The sequence below is a fragment of the Tachysurus vachellii genome, chromosome 5 (assembly GCF_030014155.1).
Source record: "Tachysurus vachellii isolate PV-2020 chromosome 5, HZAU_Pvac_v1, whole genome shotgun sequence".
Lineage (NCBI taxonomy): Eukaryota > Metazoa > Chordata > Actinopteri > Siluriformes > Bagridae > Tachysurus > Tachysurus vachellii.
In genome coordinates, this window is record NC_083464.1 from 24,153,723 (window position 1) to 24,179,002 (window position 25,280).

The following is a 25,280-nucleotide window of genomic DNA, read 5'->3' on the forward strand; positions in this document are numbered from 1 at the left end:
GTTTGTTATCAATTAATCAAAAAAAATGAATTAATGTCCTCATGCCATTAGACCAGATGCTAGTTAATCACATTTTGTGTATTTACTAATTCAGTGCTACAAACCCACACTTGTGACTTAATGTAAAGCAGAATGGAGGCATTTTCTGAAAAGAAACCTTATAAAAACATGCCAATGTAATTGATCTGGTTTAACACATGCTTAAAAGGAAAAAAAATTTTTTTTAAAAGACACAAGAGCTAAATGACTCCACAATCTTGGAAGATTACAACATCAAGGGTAAAAAAAAAAGCATTGTTAAAAAATCTATCGTAAAAAACTCTATTAGACTTTTTATAAACAGAGAAATGTTCTAACACTTATGCTACAAATAGCATGGAAATAAAATCCATAAGCTTATATGATGAACTTATTGTGAGCTAGGATAAGTTAAGCAACCATAAACAAACAGCAACATGATGCTCATTGTGTTGGTGGTGGAGTAATCTATATGAATTGATTAAAGAGTCGTAAATTAACACCTAATATGTGGTCATGCTACAGTATTCTCCGAGCAGCGGAGAATTCTGCTTCACTGACTTTGTTCCCTTTTGAGGCTGATAAATTGACCTTGGGAGCGAAGATTAATTTTAAGATCAAATGGAGTTTTTGATTGCAAGAGGCTTTAACAGCACATTTTTAGCTGAACATTTCTTAGATGAATTGCAAGCCTTTGAGCATCATTGTCATGTGTCATTGAATTTAATTAAATCCAAACAAATAAACAATGAGATGGAATCAACTTTAAAGGTGATGCTAAAATAAAAGGTAGAAATAAAAGTAAACACAGTAAAAAAAAAAACACATTATCTACAAAGATGGATATCTACAAAAAATAATAAATAAATAAATAAATAATAATAGAATAAAGAAAATCTTGATTTTGTACTTTTCTTTTTATTTACTTCTGCCTTTTTTTAGGACACATTTTCCTGAAGCATAATCAAGAAAAACACTCACGGTATGTGAATGTTTTTCTTGATTATGCTTCAGGAAAATGTGTTCATCAACGCTGTTACCCGAATACACTGAATTCTATGAAAATATCTGGAATGTTCCATCATAGAAGTATCATCATCTGAATTTCATGAACAGTATGTGAAGAAGAACAGTCAATTCTTTGGTGATATTGGCCGGTCAGTTTGAAAGCACAATCCTACACAACTGTTTATTTAAAAAAAAATCTCTCTCTCTCTAAATGAATACTGATATACAGTGTCTGCAGTGTATAAATATAGTAAAGAGGTATACATCCTTCATTACATTGTAAAACATATAAGTTAAAACCAGGCGAATTTTCAGTCAACCGTTTTCAGACAGTATTACAGCAAGCCTTAAATCTGAAATTTGTATGTATCACAGAGACTGATATATTGTGTGAAATATTGTTCATGACAATTAAACAAGAATTGATTACAGGGTGCTAAAAGAATTAAAAGGACCAAAGTTACCATTTAGGATCTTACAAGCAAAACAGTCACTAAGCACCTCCATTACACTTCCATTAAACTACTAAATGGTTCCTGCCACTGGAGTCCTGATAAAAAGTGAAGAGGAGTTCCTTGGACCAAAGTGCAGTCATTGCCCCTGATCTTCTTAAAGGCAATACACTGATACACCTATATGGCTTGTACATGAGCAAGGGGAAAAAAGTCATTTTTCAATCGGGACGTAAAGTGGAGGGGATTTTATTTTCACCCCGAGGGCTCACCCAGGAACAGCACTGCTTAGCAGCTGTTCCAGCTCGGCTGCATCGGGGAGCCTGGGGATGCAAATGGTTTTATTCTCAATGGGAACATAATATAGAAATTATCCCCATTTTCTCTGTAATTCTATGTTCTAGTTGCATGGTTATAGGCATAGATGAGTATTTAACATTTATACTGAGGCACTATAAAATGTTGTGGATTTGATGTGGTGTATTTCAACATAAGAAATTGTGTGTACCAGTGCTCTAAATACTGACTGGATTCTTTTACCATAGGAAAGAAGGAGATCCTAAAATAAGATGAAAACGGTGAAATAAAAAAAAAATCAGAAGAAAGACAGAAGGTGATAGAGACAGAGAATGAAAAGATGTAAAAAGAAGAGCCTCTAAAATGTAAGGCAAAATGTGTTAAATGTTAACATTAGTCTTATAATTCTCAGAACCATGTAAGAGGTGTTTCCAAGAATCGATGGGAGGAGAAAAAACATGGAGAAGGTGTATAAAGAAAAACAAGTGAAAGAGAAAGACAGTGGTGATTATGTTGCATAGAATTCTAGATTAGATGATGTGCTTAGATGTGCTTATGTGTGATACAGAAGTGGAGACACTTCAGTATACACACACACACACACACACACACACACACACACACACACACAACATTTTTCCTGTTCTTTTTTCTCCTTTTGAATTCCCTTCCTCCTCTACGCCCTATTCACCTGCTTATCAGCTAGGATGAGTAATCAAACAGCCGACTCTCTACTGCCTCACACAGGTCACAGGCAGAAGTGCATGACCTACACCCTCTCTGCTAGTGCACTCAGACTTTAATTAGGATGGGGATGTGGACAAAAGCCCTGATCCTCTGTTAGCCATTGGACACTCAGGTCTGGCACACTTCGCCTTCTCACAGAGCAAAAAAGAAAGCATAGCCCTTACAGCCTGGTGTGTATCAAGTAAAGAGATATTAACTGATAGTGTACGTGTAAAATTAAAAGGGAAACAGGTAGATAAGGAGATAAAGAGAGAGGAACACGTGCGCATGAATCCACCATGTATAATTGAATGAACATGACAGATTTAAATTTGATGACCACATCGGTAGTCTCTGTCTTTTCTCCCTGACCCTGCCGTCTTCTCCACCATCACTCTTTGACCCCTGAGGTCATGCAATCGAACAAGGTCGTCTGGCTCTCTGAATTTGACCTCTGGCTGAATTTGAACTCTGACCCTGACGCTTGATCAGGTTCTAAAGATACATACGCACAGAGCACACAGACACACACAACAGAAAAGACTGGGCCTTATGGTGCTTATTTTCATCCATCAGTCACTGGGCTGCAGCAAACGTCACAAATGACAACTGCAGCTGAGACGTTTCCACCCCACACACATGGAGCTATAAACAACAGAATTCCTTTCGGACAGACTCAATAATCAATAAAGGAGGAAATAGAAATACAATAGTATTGTAAATAAATCTCTAAAAATCATTTAACTGTGTGTGAGAGAAGGCATGCGTGAAATGATGAATCTGGGCATCATTGGTGACAAGCATTCTGCTGGATGTTACTTATCACTGCTTTAATTGTAATCTGATTGAATTCATTATGTGAACATTCACTAAGTAATCTGTCAATAATGCTGAAGAGGTCAACAAGAATCCTGTAGACTTCAATATATGACACAAGACAGATAATCCATTCACTCCAATATATAGAGAAACCTAATGGAGAATAATACTTAGGGCTTGATGATGGTGATGATGATGATGATGATGATGATGATGATGATGATGATGATGATTACTTCTATATTAAATTAATTGAATATGTGTTTTTAGATGTATTTAATATTATAGAAAACTCAAATTACATTACATTACAAAGATATTTTGCATGCATGCTGCCTAAATAAGAAAAGTCAAATCTTTAGAAATAAACAATTTATCAAACATATAATGGGGAGAACATAAAAAAAAACAAAAAAACAATTAAGTAGCTAAGATGCTATCTTTAAGATATCTAAATAGAAAGGTCTGTTTAAATAGCGGGTCCCCTTTAAATTACCCTTTGAATCTAAGACCAGCCCAAATGCACACAGTAGTACAGCACACAGTAAGTGCACTAAATACCATGCCAAACTAATACAAGTAAGACTTAGGTTAGTGGAATAAGAGGCTAAAGACAACCTGAGATAAAAGTAATAGGAAAATATACAGTGTGTCTGTGCTGCAGAGACCCAAATATTCACACATTTTCACCCTGATGCGCCTCTGTTCCAAGTGTAAATGCAGAATTGATATAAAATACAAATGAAAAATATATATTTTTTTAATATACAAAAAGTAATTTGTATATTAGTAGTGTGAATATCGGTTTGATAAATATACTATAGATATTGCGTGCATTAATTGCGTGAGCATTTTTGCGTTTAACGGAAGACTTTACTCTTTACATGAACAGCTTATATTCACATATTCAAATTCAACTGAATCCGGGTGTAAAAAATGAAAGAACGAAACAAACAGGTGAAGACGTTTTTCACATAATGCGATAAAGCAAAAATCACCAGACACGTGATATTTTTAGACGCACTTATTTGCTTAAATGACCTTTTCCAGTGTTCAGTGCATTTTACTCGGATATAAGAGCACTGCGGTGGTGTGCGGTACAGTGTGGTGGCCACACACACACGCGCGCACACACACAAAAACACAAACTCTCTCTCTCACACACACACACACACACACACATACACACAAACACACACACACACACACAAAAACCCCTCAAAGCTTCATGTCAAATCATAGTCCTAATAATAATATATAAATAACAATTACCATGAAATCGCAATTAACAAAATACCCCACAGGCAGCAGGGATTTTAGAAGTAGAGGAACTAGCACGACTTCATCGGTGTTTTGTAGTTCTGTTTAATCCACAGTAATATGGGGTTTAATATTTAAATAGTCTTTATATAAAATTCTACTAACCATACTTGCACCAAATATGCAATATGCAAAATGGGTTAATTATGCTGTGCATAATCTATGAACTACTTGCTTACACTGATTATTCTAATAATCCATTTAATTCTTTAACAATATAGACAATACATCTCGCCAACACACTATTCTGGATTTTTTTCCTACGAGGTAAATATCACCATTTACATTTCTACACTAGTGAGTCCAGAGTTCCACTTACGCAGATCCGTCACTGAGTGTTTGATGCTTTGCAAGACATGTAGGTTAATAAAACCACACATGCAAACACAACTTGCTACTATATTAGATTTATATTTTATTAGGGATATCGAGTGCCTAATTTACATCATAAATGTTTCTTTAAAAGTATTTCCCCAAAGATAAACCTTAAAGACCTGCATGTTGTTATGCAACAGTTTGTTTAATATTCATATTAATTATATTATACATCAATATTAAATATTCATCATAAAATAAGTCGTAGATTTTCGGATTCGGTTTTTTTCACCATAAAGGCAAGGCTTTAAATCGATGCATGTTTTCCTTATAATTACCAAATATAACAAGCTGTTTTAAAATGCACAGATTAACGTTCATTTAGCATATTAGAAAATCCCTATCAGTTACAGAAAATGTTATATATATATAATGTATTATGTATAATTGGTTATTGCTCAAAAGCCAAAGCATAGCTGTTAAATGTGAAGAGGAAAAAGTACAAGTGAAAAAAATCAAACAAGCTGTAGTTTTTAAATATAATTTACATTATTTATTATTTATATTTATAATATAAATATACATTTATAATATAAATATAAATGTATAATATTATATATATATAATATGTTCATTTTTTTCTTTTTCTTTTTTTTTTTGGCAGGGTGGGGAATCGTTATTTTATTATTCAGTATTTATTTTATATTTAAATTCTAGCCGAATCTTCACAGCGCGTCACATCCTCTCTTTCAGGGTTCCCTTTCAGGTGAAAAGGTGACACTCTGGCATTAATCACGTGCTTAAATTAATATTTTAGAACACAACACTATATGCACTGCTATCGTTAGGCAACTAGGTCACGTAGCTTACTGTTGTGACAGTATTAGGAGGCTATATGGTTGGTTTGGGACGCAGCCCGAGACCGAGGGTCACCTGCACTGCGTCTTTAGTCCCCATTAACAAGGGCCTTTTCTTCGGAAGAACACGTGCATATTAATTATACCTGCTACTGGAATTTCTCATGGAAATAATACCTTTGTTTTCATTTAGGATGTATATTTGTCATTAATATGTATCATGCTTAAATTTATGGACACCTGCTCAAAATAATTTGTGCGACATTTTGTTCAAATTCAGACTGTTGGATGTGGAAATGTATCTGAAATATAATTAATTTCCCTTAAAATAATTTATTTTACTGTCTATTGTTATGGTTGTGGTTGCTGTTCATGTTGTTGTTGTTGTTCTTATAATAATAATAATAATAATAATAATAATAATAATAATAATAATAATAATAATAATAATTTCCTTTTCTCCTTTTCTTTCTAAAACTCTCTCTGCACACTTAAGTATCTGACAAACTAACTCGGTCTGTCTCAGAGGCATATTTATTCTTCATATCTTCACAGGATCACGGTTTGATATTTCTGCAGGTGTGTGTGTGTGTGTGTGTGTGTGTGTGTGTGTGTGTGTGTGTGTGTGTGTGTGTGGTTGATTTGGTAAGTATTACGGGCAGGTGTGCAGCAGCGATGAAACGTGAGGGCACATATAACGAAAACTGAACGCAGTTAGGTCGCGCAAATATTTGCGGGCCCTAAAGCTCTACAGATTGCCTTAACAATAAGTGAGCAACACACACGCACACACACACACACACACACACACACACACACACACACACACACACACACACACACACACACACACACGTATGCTTGTGATTGACTTCCAATGACATATGCTATTTATACCTAAACCTCACCTTAATTCTAATCTAAAAGTAGAAGTAACGAAAAAGGAAACATTTTTTATCAGTCATAAGTCACCTTTCCTTGTCTAATGAAGACTCCATAAAGTAAACATCAAAGTCAGAAATAAAGTCATTTATTTATGTCCTTGTTGAGCTTTTTTTTGGTCTTCTTCGTAAGAGTAATCTATTTATAATATAGGCCTACTCACGTTATATAGGTTAAAGCATTTTGTTGTGTATGTGTGTGATAGATGTTTAGATGCAACAATAAGCCAATAATAAGGATCAGCAAAATACCAGGTGTTTAATTATTGTATACAATGTTTAAGTAACTCGTACAGTGTCTCTTTAGTGTCCTGTGCGTCATATTAGAGCCTGTGGGCTTCAGTTAACACTGAGGCAAAAAGAAAAGCCGAGGCTGGAGGAGCTGCTTCTCTTCTCGTCTGCCTGCGTTGCATCCCTTCTCTCTCTCTCTCTCTCTCTCTCTCTCTCTCTCTCTCTCTCTCTCTCTCTCTCTGTTTAAAGCCCACCAAATCTCCTCCTCTTGATTGATTTTTTCCCATAATTAACTCGGTTTGTTGATCGATTTCCCTTCGGCAGAGCCTGCACTCCGGTGTTATTTTAGCGTCGTTATCGCAGATACCGCCGCCAAACACGTATCGACCATATTGATTAAAGAGACACGTACGAGGGACTAAACACGCTCCGTTTCCCACAGAGACAAAAGCGTTAAGGAAGGAGAAGAGGATAGAAAAGGACAGACGTTGTGTTCTCTGCAATCAACTCACCATCTAAATGAGAACAACAAAAGCCGAACTAATAACCTCACCAATAAAGCAAGGGCGTTGTTTCAGCACCAAATACAGACGTCACTTTAAAAGGCTAAAAACAAGATTTGTATTGTTTCAGCGGTTGAACATTGTCATGGAAAAAGCCTGCGCGTGCTTATACGCAGCTACAACTCATCAATGCTCAGGTAAAGAACGCACAATGCACAATGTTCACGTTTGTGTATTTAGGCTACTGTTTCCACCAAATGAAAAAGATCATACTGGGAGAAAACCCACCACGCCCTTTCCCCCCAAAACAATCACGTTTGACCATAGCATAACCCGATTTAAACAGAAAGAAAGGGGGAAAAATCAAAACCGCAACAAAGACAAAGCAAGAACAAAGACTTCCAGATCATCTAGAATCTGGAAAAGGCGCAGAGGCCAAACGGCAGCGCAAAACCTCTGTTCACGCAAGCAGCGCAAATTCAGACTATTCAAATGTTCCCGCTATGTGGAATATTCCACAGAGCGCGCGCGTATGTTCTCTCTCTCTCTCTCTCTCTCTCTCTCTCTATCTCTCTCTCTCTCTCACACACACACACACACACACACACGCAGAATCACTGATTTGCGGTCACATGCAAAGCTACGTGCAAAGGGAGGGGTAGAAAGTAAGTGAGAGACAGAGTGAGAGAGAGAGAGAGAGAGAGAGAGAGAGAGAGAGACTCGGGTTGTCCATGGAATTAGTTTCTCGACTAATCAATAAGAAACTAAAGTCCCGGCCTTTGGTCCCGCCGCACTTTCTCTCATGCGCGCGCTCTCGTTCTCTCTCTCTATTGCTCTTTCGCTCGTTCTGTCTCTCTCTTTACCCTCCTACCGAACAGGACATAAAGTTATTGTACACAATCATTTAAGCTACTATTAATTTAGACAAGAAGTAAAAGCAGAGCAAGAGGGGGAAAAAGAAAAAAAATATCAGCAACGCAAGGAAAAAGTTGTCTATATAAATATTAAAGTTTTTTTAAGCATTTGCCCCAAAGACATTACCAGCTTTTCCATCGACGCACGGCCGCAGTGTCCGCCATATATGTGCAGTCTGGCTGTGTACGAGCTAGAGACGCATGGAGAAGGAATGGGGCAGATATGGAGAGATGTGGGCGGAGGGGGCAGTGAGGTGCTTGTCGGGGGCCGGTGTAGGGACAGAATGGGGGACTCGGGTTGAGGAGGCAGAATTTGAATCTGAGGTGAAAGGTGATGGGGGTCAGAGGCAATGGGGAGTGGGTCAGACTTGCACCTCTCATCACTCCCAACGCCAATACCATCACCCCACCTCACACACACACTGTCCGTGACTGTTGGCGGTTTCCATGGAGACGTGTTCATTGCTCTTCACTGGGCGATAGAAGAATGAGCGCGTGCGAGAGTGTAAGAACAGGAGAAAGACAGAAGAAAAAAAGACAGACAAAATTTACGTGTCACTTTGCAAGGTCAGATGGGGTATAACATGTCTTCTTAAGAATCTCATGCACGCAATTAATAATGGTGTATACACAAAACAGATTCAGCAAAAAAATTTGCAAAATTAGAAAGAAAGGCCTTGGATTTATGTTAATAAAATCTGCAATAATTATGTATGCTATATCGTTAACAGTAACGAATTGGCTACTATCACTATAAACTTTTAACAATAATTGTATTTTAAAGTAATGCACAATTTAGAGGTAAATAATTCTAAAAGCAAAGCATTTCTTAAATAAACCAAATCGCAGGCATAAGGATACCATCCCCACTGGCAAAAATGATACAGTACCCTTATTTCTGAGAGTGCCCCCGTGGCACACACTATAGTAATATAATACCATGTGTCCTGTCTTGCTTCCAGTATTGCAGTGTGTATCTACTCTGCACTTTAGCATTGCCTTTGCAGTGTCCTGTCTCATACTCTTCTATGTGTGTATAATGTATGTTGCACCGAAGGGGAATAGTGAGAAAGCTTTTCGATATGCTTTGCTGTAATGACAATCAAGTTGAATTGAACCGAGCAGTTAAAACCTGAAACAGTGGCTCGCCAAGACAGGAGTGAGACTGAGGAGTGAACTGGTCGTCATTTCAGCAGCATGGCGGTTGATCGTAGGCTGTACTGACCTCCAGCTTCAGCACCATGGACAGCGCAGACACACCCGCCTTTCCTCTGAAAAGAATCGCATACTGTTTCAATCCAGAAAGTAACCACTACTTTTAAACAAAAGACTGATTTCCACATACATGTAAACTGCACTTGAGTTGAAAATAACCAGAGTATGAACAAAGCACTATGGTCAGTACTGACTACATCCGCATGGGTTGTTTAAATTCACCAAGGTTGGGCTAGGATGATGACCCTGATATCTGTATAGACTCCATTGCTAGCCGATATATAATAATGTTACAGTGAAAACGATAATAGAAATAACGTTATTAGTTATGTTTATCCCAAATTAGACAACTTGATGATAATTCTACATCTATAATAAATATGCTGCAAAGTATTCTACACTTTGCATTTGAAACATGTATTAACGCTGGTCTTAATCATTACAAGATCTAACCAGTTATATTTCACCTTATATATAAAAATGTGACCTAGCATACTTTCTGTTAGCAAGCTAACACCTCTTAGCAAAAGCTATTCCAGTGATAATGTCTATTTAATGTAGAAAGTGTAATTTTAAAAAACGCCAAATTTGGTTATATATGAACAAAACAACTTTTCCTAAAGTTCATTTACTTTAAAAACTGTTCTGTTGTAAAATACAGAATGAATTTGTTTATTTTTAAGTCACGTTGACCGAACAAGCTAAATTTAGCAAATGAAGTGTAAAAATATTTTTTATTTTGATCCACACCTACACTCTCGGTTAACTAATCCACTGGCTTTAAAGATTTTACAATATCTTGATAGCATGTCTGGGTTGATAACAATTCAGCCAGCTGTAGTCCTTTATTCAGAAACCAAACGCTGATGAAAGGCCACATACATTTCTCACGGGAACAAAAAGATAAATGCACTAACTCTACACCTATACAACTAAGTGTATGTATGAAAGTGGCTAGTATGTGTAGCGAGTGTTTTCAGGCTTCACCTGAAACACTAGTAGTACCAGTGAAACAAACCCTAATATGCCCTGTAAGTGTCACTTCGGTGCTGAGAATTATCCAACACCCAAATAATAGCTACTCAACAGTCGTTCTGTGGAGTGGTGGCACCTTGGCATTGATGGACAGTAGAGAGGGGCTGACAAATTGCACAGAGCAACACATGGGATACAGTCAGTAATTGTGTATGTGCAAAGTGGCCTATAGTGTAGGGTTACCTGGCAGAGAGAGACGAAGTAAAATGATTGTGTGTGTGTGTGTGTGCGTGCGTGCGTGCGTGCGTGTGTTATGGACACAATAATTCTAATTTCAATATTTGTTCAAAACAGATCTGAAACTTGCAAATTTGTAATTTGTTTGCTTGATGACACGACCATGTAACATCAAGAGCTTTAATTATGCTTATTTAAAATCTCGTTGAGTAAAATCTAGGAATGGCTCGGGATTGCAGAAATACTAAACTGAACTAAGCGAGTCGTCTAGAACGAGCCGCAGGCAATGGAAATTTTGGGTTGAAGGATATTTTTGTGCAGCAATACATACAGTTGGACATGCAGTATATGAATGGCTGTAGCAGTGGGACCCTCAATAAGCCAGTGGCCAGAAATAAAGGAAGTGCCCAGAAATGTGTTTGGCACAGGATCTGGATTTACACAACAGCAGAGGCTGTAACGTCTGATCCACAGGTACACTGAGGGCATCTGCTGGTGGCTGGTCCTGAACTTCTGAAATTTGCTCGTGAGACAGGAGTTTACTAACGTTAATATATATATATATATATATATATATATATATATATATATATATATATATATATATATATATATATACACTATAATTTTAGTTTTGTTAATTTTTCCTGATTCAACAAAGTGCTGCACAGTCAATTTAAAAAAAAACATTCAGACAAAAAAAAAACAATGAAAAAATCATTTGTAATATTTTATTCAGAATTAAATTTTTAATTGAAATATAAACGTCTATACATGCGTTCATTAAATTAAAACGTTGAACAAAAACAGAAGGGAAAAAGTAGGAGATATTCAAGAAAGAATTTGACGCACCAGACAGACGAGAGTATAGACGAATCACTACCTAAGATTATTTCTTTTTGTTTCCATTTTCTTCAAATGATACAAAGACATATGTAATAACTCATGTTTTCTTAATAAAAAAAATGCTATAAAGGCTCAATATGGTTGTGACTTAAGGTCAAGAAGTCTTCAGCTTTTCTGAATCATCTGTTGAAGTGAATGAGCTGTTTAAAGAATCCCTTTCACTAGAAATGGCTCGTCAGTTGGCTCCAAGCATCTGGTCAGATATTTTGGACCTGGGTCTTGGAATGCTGGTGTTTATTATACAGATGTTATGTTACATCTGGTCCATAAATACCCAGAACCACCAGGAAAACTAATACTATTGTTACATTTCTTCAGTGTCCTGCTATAGTGAGCACACACACCAACTTGTAGGAAAGAGAAAGATTACCAGTGTAAAGATATTTTTGTGATTAAGGTAACAAATAGTGAGCATTTCGGGAGACCAATCGGAACTTTCAGAACAACACTTTGGGTTACAAACCAATTAATTAAGGACATTTTCCTCTTCTTCAAAACAATTAAGACAAAAACCATGGTGAATTCCTGTCTATTACCCAGCTGCCTTTAACATAAAATACAAAACCAGTTTCAGCTGGGTCTCCTTTATTTCACTATATGGTGTAACCAAAGACGTACATCAGCGCACAAATTACCAGCAGCACAGAAGGCTGCTTTCAACTTGTGTGTGGCCTGAACATGTGTGCCATCGATTAGCTTACAAACACATGTCTACCCTAAGGGAACTTTGTCCCTTTTTGGTAGTGTCTCTTTCAGCCATACTTCAATTCAAATCTCTCTTTATTTTATTTACTCTGATGCCGTACACAACGCCTCCTGCACAGGCATGGTTAAATTCATTCAAGAGGACTTTTCTTCTTTCTCTCTCCTCTCTTTGGCAGTGTGTCTCAGGGCCTGGAAACAAAGGAACAAGCGAAAAATAGTGCACATAATTAAAAAATGAAAATATTAAAAAGAATGGCAAAATATACAATTAGGTGGGACAAAGAGGTACTGAGTGGCTGACAAAAAAATGGCAGTTTGATAAATAAAAACCTTACATTATTTTTTAGTTATTAAGAACAGTCATACAATCAACAGTAATTTACTCGTAAAAGAAAATTATGCACTATTACAGTTTATTGTACAAAAAGGTCAGAAGTGCTGATGGCATCTACTGCCTCCTAGTGGCGCAAATTATTTTCCGTTCCTTTAAAAAGGAAAAGGTCCGTCATTGTCCTTAGCAGGTTTTATCTTTGACGAAAAAAACAAAAAAACAAAAAAACAAAAAAAAAACACTACAACGGATTTGCAAAAAATAATAAAATAAACACTGCTAAGGTGGTTCATGCCCTACACTTTAATCTTATATTAACTACACACTGATTCGTTTGTTAAATGCTCTTACTGTAGTGTACCTGGAAAAGTAATCAAACAATTGGAACCGTCATTTTTCTCACTAATCAGCCCTTAACCAGTGTCTGACACTTTTTTTTTTTACCTGTGTACTGGGCCACCTGCTGTGCTGCGTGTCTGATTATTAAGCAGTAACTTTCTGCCCTCTTCATAGTCGTCCTGGTCGACGCTGACCAGCAGCCGCACACCTTCTTGCCCAGCAGCTCTCTTCAGAGAGTCTGTGATGAAGACGCCCTTGAGTGCCTCCAGCAGCGCACCGCTTAGATAGTCAGCCCAGAACGCGTCCAGGTTCTGCAGCTCAGAGAACTTTATGTCGCAGACGATGGAGCCGAGGTCACGAGCCCGCAGCAGAAGGCTGGCACGGCTGAACAGTTCAAACTGGCGTTCCAGAGGCTGTTGCTTGTCCGAGGAGACCCTGGCACGCAGGGCAGATTCGTGCTCCGAGTACTCGGCTCGAACGCGCAGCCGGATGTCTGCCATGAGGACAGAAGGAAAGGAGGAGAATGGAGGAAAAGAAAGGGGGGATGATGAAGAGAGGCGGAAAAGTAGGCCAGATTCCAACACATGAGTGGGTAACAGAGTAAGAGGAGAGTATTAAGGAAAATCAGAGAAGCCAGGCAAGCAGGATGGGTAGAGGAAATTAATGAATGAGAATAAAATAAGAGTAGAAGGACAGGCAAGACAGGAGAGGGATAAAAACGTAGAGAAATAAGCAAAAATAAATTGTCAATTACCAACACAGACTCAGCATATCAACACACAATAACTTGGCTTTCTATGTCTTGTGTTCTTTCAAGTCTAACAAAGTGCAAGAGGATAGTAATTTCCTGGCTGTGTACTTAATGGCCTTAAAGTGAAACTTTTCTGCTCAGGAGCTGCTTCTGAGCTCAACAGCCTGACAGTAAAGACTGAAACCTGAACTGAAATGATTAAAACATTCATCTGGACCACCTGAGGCTACAGCTGAATGTTTAAAAATACAAGCCATTCAGAAAAAGAAAAAAAAATGATTTCAGTTCTAGGAGCAGACAGTCGAGAAACAGTTAACACTTTTCAGCTGAACAGATTCTGAGTAAACAATGGATCTCGCAGAAGACCGTTCACTGTAGCCACACTTTGGAGATCGACAGGCATATTTAATTGAGCAAGCAGAACTGAAAATGGTGGTTTTGGGGTAACATTCACTGATGACACGCTTAACCCTCAATACCAAATGATTTGCAGCATTGGTTCTTACAGGTCCTCTGCGTTATGTTGAATTTCCGACTGTCCCGTTTTCACAACCATTTTGGATCACAATTCATTTTTGATTCTATTCAACTTTAAAAAGTCCACAAGAGATGGCTTAAATTTCAGGAAATTCAGTGTGATCAATGAACTAAAACACAGCTTCTCCGTCCTAAAAATTTCACTTATTTCAAGGTGGACTGTCCTTAAGTAGAACTGCTTTGAACTAAAAGGTTTCAGAGGCCAAGTAGTCAGAAGTAACACAAACTAGTAAAGGATGGTGCTACCTTGTGGTCATTTGACAACAGGAGGAGGAACTGATATCATGCAACAGCACAGGGCACAGAGATGGCAAGATACGATTGAAAGATACATACTGAACCAGCGCTTCGTTGTGATGTCATTTCCTTTCATGTCATTTCATGTCAGAAGAGGAGTGGACCCATCGATCTTCAGAGCATTGCTGCAACACAAATCCAACCCTTTCCACTCAACCCTTTACGCACTTGTTGGGTTTTTTTCTTCACTTTTTGGTCACTTAAAAGTGAAAGTGTCTTAGGAACTCCACAGACACATGGAGTGGAATCATGAGATTTTTTTTTTTTTTTATAAACAAATCCAGGAGAATGTTATGAGAAATTCCAAAAAATACATCTTGAACTGAGCTATTCATAGTTAGTTTAAATGTTAGGGATTGAGATACTTGTCCAACAGCAATTGCTTCAATATGATTCTAATACAATTAGTTTATTGATGAAGGAACAAGAAGAATAAAGAAGACTTTAATAACTGGATAACTACAAGGAGGTTGAATGTGATTTTCAAGCATTAATTTAGAAAACAAACACCCCCCACGTATCACTTATTCATTTATCAACGCTGTCTGCAACAAGCAACTGTAGTAGACATCAAATAAGGCATTAGCAAATAACCAGTGATAAATCTAACTTAGAATAAGAGCACAAGGAAATGTCTTTGTCCTTAATTCACAAACCATGTAAGAGAATAAAATCCTTGTTTACTTTTAGAATTGCTGTTCTTAAAAAATAAAGAAAATAAATTTTAAAAAAAAAAAAAAAAAAAAAAAAAAAACATTAATCAATCTCATTGAGATTTCCCCACGTAGATCTTGTTCAAAATATTCCCCACATATTAAAATTCAATGGTGGCTTTTACACACAACAAACTAGAAACATGAATTGGTTAAAAGCTTTACAAAACTAAATAAATAAAAAAATCTCCAAAAGAGGTCCAATTAAAGCATTGCACTTTCCATTTTGTTCCATTGTAAAGCACCTCTCATGCTGTCATGCAGCGAGGACACAGTAGTTTTTTGCATTGGTTTAATATAATAAAATAAATAAATAAATAATAAAATAAAAAATAAAACCCTCCATTGAGCTTCCACCTCCACTTACACTCTTTGTTCAGGCAGATAATTCAGTACAAAATACATGTACCAACAGTTCTCCTCTAATGATGGACTCTCTCTCTGTGTGTGTGTGTGTGTGTGTGTGTGTGTGTGTTCACTGTTTACAGAGAATCAGACAGGAGGTCACTGGAGCACAATTACATTAATCCATGAAGGTAAAGTTAGGAGTCTAATTTTCAGATTTTTTTTTGTTATTAACAATATAAATACAAACAGGTCATTTCATTTTCCAGCAAAAACACAACCTTTGGCACAATTTTACGAAGGAGCTGCTCCATGCGAAGAGCTTCCACACTATATCCATCCCTCTTTTGTGACGAACAACAAACCAAGATGGAGGGAGAGAGAACGAGAGCAGGAGGCTGATGACCAACCACTCACTATTTTCTCATAATCTCATTCAATAATTTCGCTCTCCCCCTCTCTTAGTATGTGAGGATGGCCAACTTGTTTTGTTCCTGACACTTGAGTCAGTCTGTTTTTCAACTGTGGACACAAAGGAGAGAGAAAGAGAGAAGCAAAGTTTGGGATGAACGTTTTTCCAATGTCTGTTCCTCTGTTGCGGTCAAAGCAGGCAATTTCATAAGCTTCAATTCTATATAGGTAGAAATAAACTGAATTTGTAGTCCCCCCCAATGATATTTACGTCTACATTTTTTTAAATTTGATTTTCAACAAGAGCTCTGTTGGGTCATTTTCCTCAGAACTGCTCACAAAATGAAAAACTGGACATTTCTCTAGGTTGAGCTTTCACTCAAGGCAGATTCAGGTTTGATATTGTTATTGACTTCCTCAGTTTTGATCACATCAAATGGCACATTCAGGAGAATCCTGATAGCTGTGAAAGATCTGTGAAAATGATATTGTTTTAGAACAATTTTCCCATTATATGAAGTTTCCTTTCCCATTTAGCAGGGATGAAAGTGATAGAAGAATTTTTCTACTCGAGTCAGTTCTGTGGCCAACAACTTTCTCCAGAATTCTGTACTAGTTGTTTCCCCCAAAGTCTACTAAAAGTACACAAATAAAAAACAGGGCTTTTTGGGAATCATGGTTTGAAGAAGTGGATTGTTTATAATGGTAACATTCAGCACTTTCACCCCTCCTCTTAACCGAGTGAGGAAGGTAAACTTTTTACCTTAGACATGGACCAGGCCTCATGAAGGAGCACACGAGTGAGAACGCACACACTTGGCTTGAGTGTGTATGAGCGCACAGAGAGGACAGCACACGCCCTTTATTGTGACGTGCACTCTCTCTTTCTCTATCCATTCTCCTGCTTTTCCTACCCATTCCTGAGTCAACCTGCTGGAATCAAATGTGGGGTCAATAGAGCAAAGAGCACTTTCAGCAAGTTCAGGAGCAAAACGTCAAAGGTCACAGGGCATTCATGGTAAAGCAGGACTGTATCTTAAATATTAAGCTTCTTACCAAACCAACACGCTGTAGCCATCATGGAAAGCACACAAAAACAGTTAGAGAAACTTGCTTCTGTTCCAGATTAGAGACTTTTTTTTTTTTTACGTGATAAGACAAAAAGACTGTGTTAAATAGTGAATTAAAAAAACAAAAACGTTTGCTTTCATCTCAAGGTATTTTGCCAAATGTTTGGTTTATCATTTTGGAAAACTTTTTTTTTTTAGTGTGAAGAAAGCAATTAAATAAAACTAGCAAATTGAAAATGCCATTGTGTAAAGCTAGGAATAAACAAAAAGGGTTATCATTCCAAAAAAAACCAAACAAAAGCAAAAGCAAGAGCCACATGTTCACTGAAAAAGGGTTTGTGACAGACAACATTAACGCTCCTAGCACAATGACACAGTATTTTCATCATATACACGGAGCTGAAATACTATGCATGCTTTCATTTGGGTTTGTGATGTTTAGAAGCTAGAGCAGTAAGGAGGGAAAATGAATGAGTGCAATATTATAATCTCATTCGTTCAGCTGCACACGTACCCACAGCGAATCAGAAAGCTTTGCCAAGTTTGGATAAAGAGAAGTAGAAAATTATACTGTAGAAAGCTTTAAAGAGTTTGCTTTCATTCAGAGCAAGTGCATTTCAGCTAACGTCCCAGCATTAGGTTATGTCGAGAGAGCTAGTGTGAGCATGACAGAGAGAAAAGATAATGTGTTCATGCAGAATGAAAATTACTGCCGATGTGAAGCAAGGCTAAAAACAAACAGACACTGGAAGTGACATCGAATAGTTAGACAAATATTTCATATGGGGAAAAAAAAAACGGAGATCATTTAGATATAAATGCAATAATTATTTAAAGGTCCACTAAGTAATACATTCACACAATTAAGAGCGCACTGGTTCCTGCTTCACCTACAACAAACTACACCTCACAGCTTTTTTTACACTAGTCTGACAGTTGTAAGTGCTATTTATACACAGGGCCAAGTTTTGGCCAGGACAGAGGCATGTCCCAGCTATAAACGTTAACCCAAACCCTATGGCTGGGTTTTGCTTTTCTTTACGTTGACGCATATTGACCAGAATTAAGACCGATAACAGATTATACAAACAATACAAATATCTGAGGCCAATATTAAATATATAAATATGATGTTAGGAAATTAGATTTTATTAATATGTGAATCTTTGGAAAGGTAGCAAGCAGTTTCTTGCTTATGCAGGATGATCAAGGACGTGATTTGTTTTGGAACCTGGAGGACTTTTTAGCGGCGCTTACAAGTAATTAATGTGAGTAAGATCCATATTGTTGAGAAATTTTCAGTGATTATAAATAAATGTGAAATCTACATCTAGGAATATTCAACAACTTTACAATATTTTTGACAAGCGCAAATATTGTGCAGTTGCTTAAGATTAACAAAATGTTTTTTAGAATGAATTAAGAAAGAAATGGCAACGTTAGTCTAGATTGTATTTTAAGCCCCTGAATGGATGTTTCTAAATACTGTAAATACTTAAGTTCAAATACTGGCAGTTGAACTTAAGTTGCTTTATTCTGTAAACACTGTATATGCGTCACATTCACTAGGTCTGCAAAACTGACCATTACATTTCATTTCCTAAGAACACAATTGTGCCTAAATCTGATCTGACCCTTGACCCCATGATTCTTGAATTTCTGCCTGTACTGTTGTTGAGTTCACAAGCTACTTAATTTTCACCTACATCATATAACACTCGGGAATAATAGTTGCGAATAAGATGACCAAATGACATTTATTACTTTTCTAAGCACCAAGTAGTAACATTTGATTAGTAAACCTACAAAAGGCCCAAACCCTTCCTGGACATATTAACACTCGATAAGTGTATGAGAGGTTTAAACATAACTGCTCTGTTTATTGTGTGTATATGTGTATCTATATCTATATGTATATGTATATGTGTGTGTGTGTATATATATATATAAGTGTTTATAATCCCCTGAACTGGTCGATATACATGTTACAGGCACTACATGTTTCGCTACTCAGAAACATAAGAAAATATTTATCAATAATTTTACAAATAGTACATTAAAAGTCTCCAGCTGAAATTTTATAAAGGAGATGTTCATAATTCTAATTTATTTTCTTTACATATTTTCATTTTAGATTTACAGGGGTTTTTTTGTTTACCATTTCAGTAGGTTATATCAGTCTGATCAGTTATATTGATATTCTAGATCCTATAGGTTATATCAGTTATGTATGATTAGCTGTAGGTTTATTTTTGTTTTAGCAAAGACATAACATTAACTACATAACAAATCACATATTAGTATGTGCAATACTGTATGTGAAGTGCACAACGCACCTCACTTTTTATTTACAATGCTAATTTTAGAAATACTGATTTTTTTTCCAACTTAGTGGACCTTTATTACAGCACAGACCATATTTCCTTTTATTTCCCAATGACTAATGCAGTAGTTTGTTTACCTGGTGTGGCAGAGCAGCATTAAACTTAGCAGCAATTGTGAGGCACTTTTTCTTGCCTACTCCTTTACCCATTTATCACCCTTTCACGCTGTTTGAACAGAAAATATGAATCACCATCCATTCTGAAACATTCACGTATATTTGAGCAAACACTGATTACTTGGTAAACAGCCTTTAGGGCGATGTGGTGTGTTTTTAATGATGCATCTCAAGACTTTAGAGCAGGGGTGTTAAACACATTGTCAAATAATTCTGTTATTTGTCAGAAGTTCAGAAAAGATACAGATACAGTGGAGTCCAAATGTCTGAGAGCGCGGTAGTGAAACCTACATCTATTTTGCATTCTTTTAATACAGTTATTTTAATACAACAATTTCAATTAGAAATCTTATTGCTGAAAACAACTTGCGTTTAAATGAATTTCAGAGTTTTTTAGTATTTGGTTCGTCTCCCTTTTGATTTAATGTCAGCATTTACTTTAGCTGGCATCGACTCCACAAGTTTGTACAAAACCTTATGATTCATTCTAGATCAAATCCATCGGCTTGTCATCTGAACTCATGCTTCAGATTAACAGATAAGGCACGAGGAACATCCGATCCTTTGTACAAAGCAGTTCAATATCATGCTCAATATCACGTTTTATCACACATAAATTGAGACCTATAAACACAGCAGAATTTGAATATTTCTACATCACTACGGTCACAGACTACTAGACCCCACTGTATATTCCCTACAAAACAGAGTGCAATTTATTACACAATAAAAGCGTTTTCGAGCACTTTGTGGTTACATTTTGTAGTGTTTGAATCTAGTGTAACTGCAATGGACTTTAAGATTATACACATAGCTTGATAATGAAGACGTACACAAGTCAACAGTCTTTATATAATATTTCTACTTTTATAAATAGCTGAAAGAGCTGTCCACAAAACATTCTTTGAAAAGTGATGGAGTTAATGTAGTGCTATGACACATTTCATGATGCTGCACCTGTCTTTTACAATAGGTCTTTAAGTGACAAACTGTATATCTGTTTTAATTTGGCACTTGACCATAGGACTGTATCAGTAACCTGTATACTGTTAGTTGTGACAGTAGGAGGAGTTTGTCTAGAGTTTCTCAGGTACTGACTACTAACAGATTACTTGAAATGGTCTTAAGAAAAACAATATGATCGTAATGTAAGTGGTATCTCTCACTTGGTGTTAAAATACACAAAAGTGTGTATTTGGAAGGCGACGATTTTACTTAAATATTAAGAGATGTGGGTGCACATCAATATGAACATTTTAATACGAGTAATTAAATCAAACGGAATCTGAAACATTACGCTGTTGTATAGAAATAGGATGCTAGCTTTTAAATCCACCACACAAAAGACTTTTGAAAAGAGAAATTCACTACTGAAGAATTTTGTGAGAACAGATTCTAGCCAGAAAAATGAATTTTAATTATTCTGAGATTATAACCTTGTCCCAACTGATGGATTAGACCAGGGAGTCCAATCTTTTCCGCAAAGGGTCGGTGTGGATGCAGGTTTTCATACCATTTGAGCAGAAGCCACACCTGATTCCACCTGTTTAATGAGACGATAATGGCTTTTAGTAGACTCGGGTTGTGGCTTCTGCTTGATTGGAATAAAACCTGCACACACACACAGATTCTTTCCAAAAAACAATGGACACACCTGTTTTAGACCATTTTTGATACGTAGACAAGAAGTCTAACTCGTCAGTGTAGTTAGCCTGCGTGTAAACACAATATCCTCATAAGGACAAAGTCTCCTGGTTAATTTGCCAAGCCTAGCTGGAACCATACAATGGTATTGTTGTCAGTGTTTAGTATAAAATTCTTTCTACACCAGGAGATGAGAGATGCAGCGAGGGTGTATATGTATAGCTTAAGCCATACTCCTTCTAGCGTCACATTTTTTTTTCTTTATTAATAGACATTTACTAGACATTTGTAGCAGCAATATACACCCAGACTCTCGTTTTTTCACCATTTTAATAAATAGTTTCCCAACTTTTTTGGTTTGTTAAAGATTACATGACTTACACAGCGGGTTGTTATTAATAAACAGACAGCCACTTCAATGTGCTAATCTGAACACTGGCCAAGTCAGCAGTCTCAGCGTGTCTGTCTGTCTTAGACACTGAATCATCAGAACGGCACAAAATGGCCGCCCCCATCTCCGACAGCTTGGTTCACCTCTTAAAGATGTAGGATGTCAGGAGACAGAGTTGGCTTGTTAAGTGTATTGTGTGCAAAACACTGTACTTTCTCTGCAATTAGATAAAAAATTCATTCAAACAAATAAAAAAAAAAATCAGAGATCGGTGAATGATCAGAGTTTGTTAAATTGGGTTTTTACAGCCTCAGAGGTAAATCCTTAAAAATGCAGATCATTTACAATGTAATCACTTAAAATATATTTATGTTAAAGAGTTTGTGTCTAATTGTGTGAGGGCAGTTTTATCAGTTTAAGGTAGTGAATAAATATAAAAACACCATGGAAAGGAAAATAAGCTAAACGAACAGTAACAAACATGCAAAATAAATAGTAATGTTTGATCAGACTAATGCATTTTATGCATGAGTGATTGACAAGCACATAAGCAATATTATTTTTTATATAATTTTTTTTATTATATAAAATAAATACATGTATTAAGACCTGCCATAGAAGTGAGGGAGCATTCTATTTTTGCTAGTTGTTTGAGATCAGAAGCCGACGACAGTTTGTGCTAAAAAAGATTGTAGATCACAAGGAAGATTGAAAGGGGGATCGTAATTGTTGTTTAGTTTTTGTTGTTTTTTTTTCTTTTTTACACATACAGAACAGAAGTGAGAAATGAGGGAATGATAAAAGGCTGTTTAAATCTGAACTGTGAAGAGTGACAAAGAGATTAGTAAGGGCACAAACAAAAAGGTTTATAGGAATGTTAAAAAGAAAGCAGAGAAGAAAGAGCAAAAAAGGAGAGAGAGAGAGAGAGAGAGAGAGAGAGAGAGAGAGAGAGAGAGAGAGAGAGAGAGAGAGAGAAGGAAAAGTGATCTTACCGCATGTCACTTTGTTAGATGCTGGCTGAGGTAAAATTTCTGACGTATCCCTGCTCTTTCTTGTTCGGCCTCGCCCTCTTCCCCTTCTCCTTCGTGCTGGTGCAGATGTGGTGACAGCTGAGCCAACACCTAATCACCAGATACACACATAACTCATAACCATTTCACATGTACCTCAAAGGTGTGGACATATCACAAGTCCAGACAACCAGGACTAGCAGACCCTTGGAGAATTTCACTGTCCTGAAGTGACAAGTTTGTGAAATTGTGATCAAAATAAAAACCATCTCAACTCACCTGCCCTCCACGGAGAAGCTTGTGTGTTTGCCAGGTCTGAGTGTGAACTTGTGTGTGCATGTTCTCTGCTTTCCACATAGCTTACAGGTTGTCTCTCTGGTGACACTGGCAGGAGAAATGCAAAAACATAAGAATAAAGTTTTCTTTACAAAACAACAGGTGACCCATATTATATTATCCCTTGATATTGCAGTAAAGACTCCACCCAAAAACACATCAAATATCTTTATACTGAATTATTTGTCATGTGCTTAGTGACCCCTGTCACAAGCTTGACACTGTATGTTGTTCATCACTGTTAATCAACTTCAACAGTGTTTTACAGAAGTAAACATTTATCAGTGGACTCAAACATATAATGGGATAATGGTCAGGATTTGAAGTTAGTAAGTTAAAACAAAAGATTGATAGCTTCTCTTCTCACTTGCTTCTGCCATATAACAGTGACAGTTAATGTTGGACGCAGTGCAGGTATAAGAAATACAAGATGACAGCGGTATTAGTATTAGCTTTTGGATTCTCTGTGCTTGAGCAGACTAAAGTATTAAAGTCCTGCTCCACCGGTTGCTTCAAGTAGTGTCAAAGAGCACTGTGAGTAATGTAGGAAACAGTTTATCAAAGGGAAAAGAAAATAATGCTGAAAATACTGAAAATATTTTCCCAGTAAATTAATCCTTAAAATAAATCTTATGTATTAGTGAAGATAACATATTGATATGCAAATTGTTCAGGGTGGATTATTCCTTTTATAATTTTCCTACTCCTGTATGAGGGGAGAGAGCACAGCTGCTTTGAATTTACAGTTGGTCCATTGCTTACCTGTTCTTCTTTTCTTGCTGGAGACAAATGGTAGGAGATCATGCCGTGTAAGAATTCGAAGTAACTGCAAAAGAGGTTCCAGATTTGCTTCACTCAAGAAGCCACGTCTCTCAAGTTCCAGCAACAGCGCAACGCCGGTCTTCGGCTTACAACGGGGAGCAAACGGACTTGGCTCTCCCTTCGGGCGTATCCTGCGCCAAGCCTCCAAAAGGCGCGGGCAAGGAGAATTTACAGGTGAATCAGAGTCTGGCAAAACGGCTTCGGTCCAGCTTTCTGGATCAAGAGGATGCTGGGCAGGATAGGCTTCATCTAAAAGGAATGATAAGACTTCAACGTCGGTCTCTGTCAGCTGGGAACCCACAATTTCAAAGACTTCATGAAGTGACAGCATGTCATAGTAGCTCAAGCAGTCAGTCTCCTCCCAGTACAAAGTGTACCTCGAACACGCTGCCATGGTTATCTTCTGCCAAAGTCTTCCACCAAACGCCTCTGCAAAAGCAAAGTGTCACACATGTGGGTGCTGGTTATTAAAAAATAAGCTTCCAAAACAGTATTACAAATAAAGTCCCAAACATTAGGATATATACTTTTTTTTTTTTTTGGAGGGGTTGCAAAAGGCCTTGCTTACTGACAAGGCGAAATGTTACATCATGACATCACGTCTAAGCGATACAAAATGTTTTTAAGTGTAAAAAGGCTTAATTATCATCTTACACAGCTCTATGGGACCGCAGAAAGAAGTCAAAAGTTGTGTTGCAGAATTGTATAGCGACAAGAAGCAGAAAACGTTAGAGGGTGGTTAGCTAATCTCCGCAGTCGCTAGCAAAACACTGACTTTAACTAGCTAACACTACCGTCCTTCTGCCTGAGAGATGTAACAACAAACCACAATGACACTCTGGGTCTTATCCTGGAATGTTTACACTTTACTTGGTTAGCATGACAGCTAGTTAAAGTTGTCATAGAAACAAAGGCCAGTCGGTATGCTAGGCTAGTTTATCTCACAGGGAAACATATACGTTGCTATGCTAGTTTATCTGACTAGCTGAAAAACAGCTGATATTCCAGTGACGTCAAGCTGCTGAAAGGTGGTTTTAATTTTCTTTCCTTTTTTTCTTTATTCTTTCACTTTTACATCCCCCAACCACCTCAATCTACGAATTGTATTCGACATACTTATCCATAGCTCACACTTACTTGGGACAAAGTAAGATGATGACCACAGTCAAATTTCTCGAACCATCTCTTTACAGCAGTGGGTGGTGGCCGTGCTAAAGAATAACACAAGCTGACCAATCACGTGGAGGGAATAACAAACACACCAACCAATCACGTAGGCGTACGCTCCGAGCGTGACGGCCAACAAAAGCCGCCATGTTGGTAAGGGAAAGTAATCCGGGATGT

The 25,280-nt window shown here is 37.1% G+C and overlaps 1 protein-coding gene and 1 long non-coding RNA gene across 2 annotated transcripts; both read right to left on the reverse strand.

The window, feature by feature from the left end:
* Positions 1-11,545: 11,545 nt before the first annotated feature.
* dedd1 (death effector domain-containing 1) lies at positions 11,546-25,194 on the reverse strand. Its single transcript, XM_060870686.1, has 6 exons — positions 25,074-25,194; positions 23,877-24,365; positions 23,058-23,162; positions 22,761-22,889; positions 13,215-13,602; positions 11,546-12,628 (listed from the first exon to the last, which is right to left on the reverse strand). Exons 2-6 carry the CDS (start codon positions 24,328-24,330, stop codon positions 12,622-12,624), a joined length of 1,083 nt encoding a protein of 360 aa, XP_060726669.1. The 5' UTR covers positions 24,331-24,365; positions 25,074-25,194; the 3' UTR covers positions 11,546-12,621.
* On the reverse strand, positions 15,078-21,910 carry LOC132846128 (uncharacterized). Its single transcript, XR_009648461.1, has 3 exons — positions 19,695-21,910; positions 16,927-17,096; positions 15,078-16,274 (listed from the first exon to the last, which is right to left on the reverse strand). It is a non-coding gene; the product is annotated as an uncharacterized LOC132846128 (long non-coding RNA).
* Positions 25,195-25,280: the final 86 nt, after the last annotated feature.

Excerpts from the sequence above, each read along its gene's own strand:
- dedd1 (XM_060870686.1), bottom strand. The coding sequence starts at position 24,330 with ATGGCAGCGTGTTCGAGGTACACTTTGTACTGGGAGGAGACTGACTGC. Across the intron at positions 23,163-23,876 it reads CAGCAAGAAAAGAAGAACAG|TGTCACCAGAGAGACAACCT; the intron begins GTAAGCAATGGA and ends TTCTCCTGCCAG. Across the intron at positions 13,603-22,760 it reads ATCTAACAAAGTGACATGCG|ACATCCGGCTGCGCGTTCGA; the intron begins GTAAGATCACTT and ends TCCTCATGGCAG.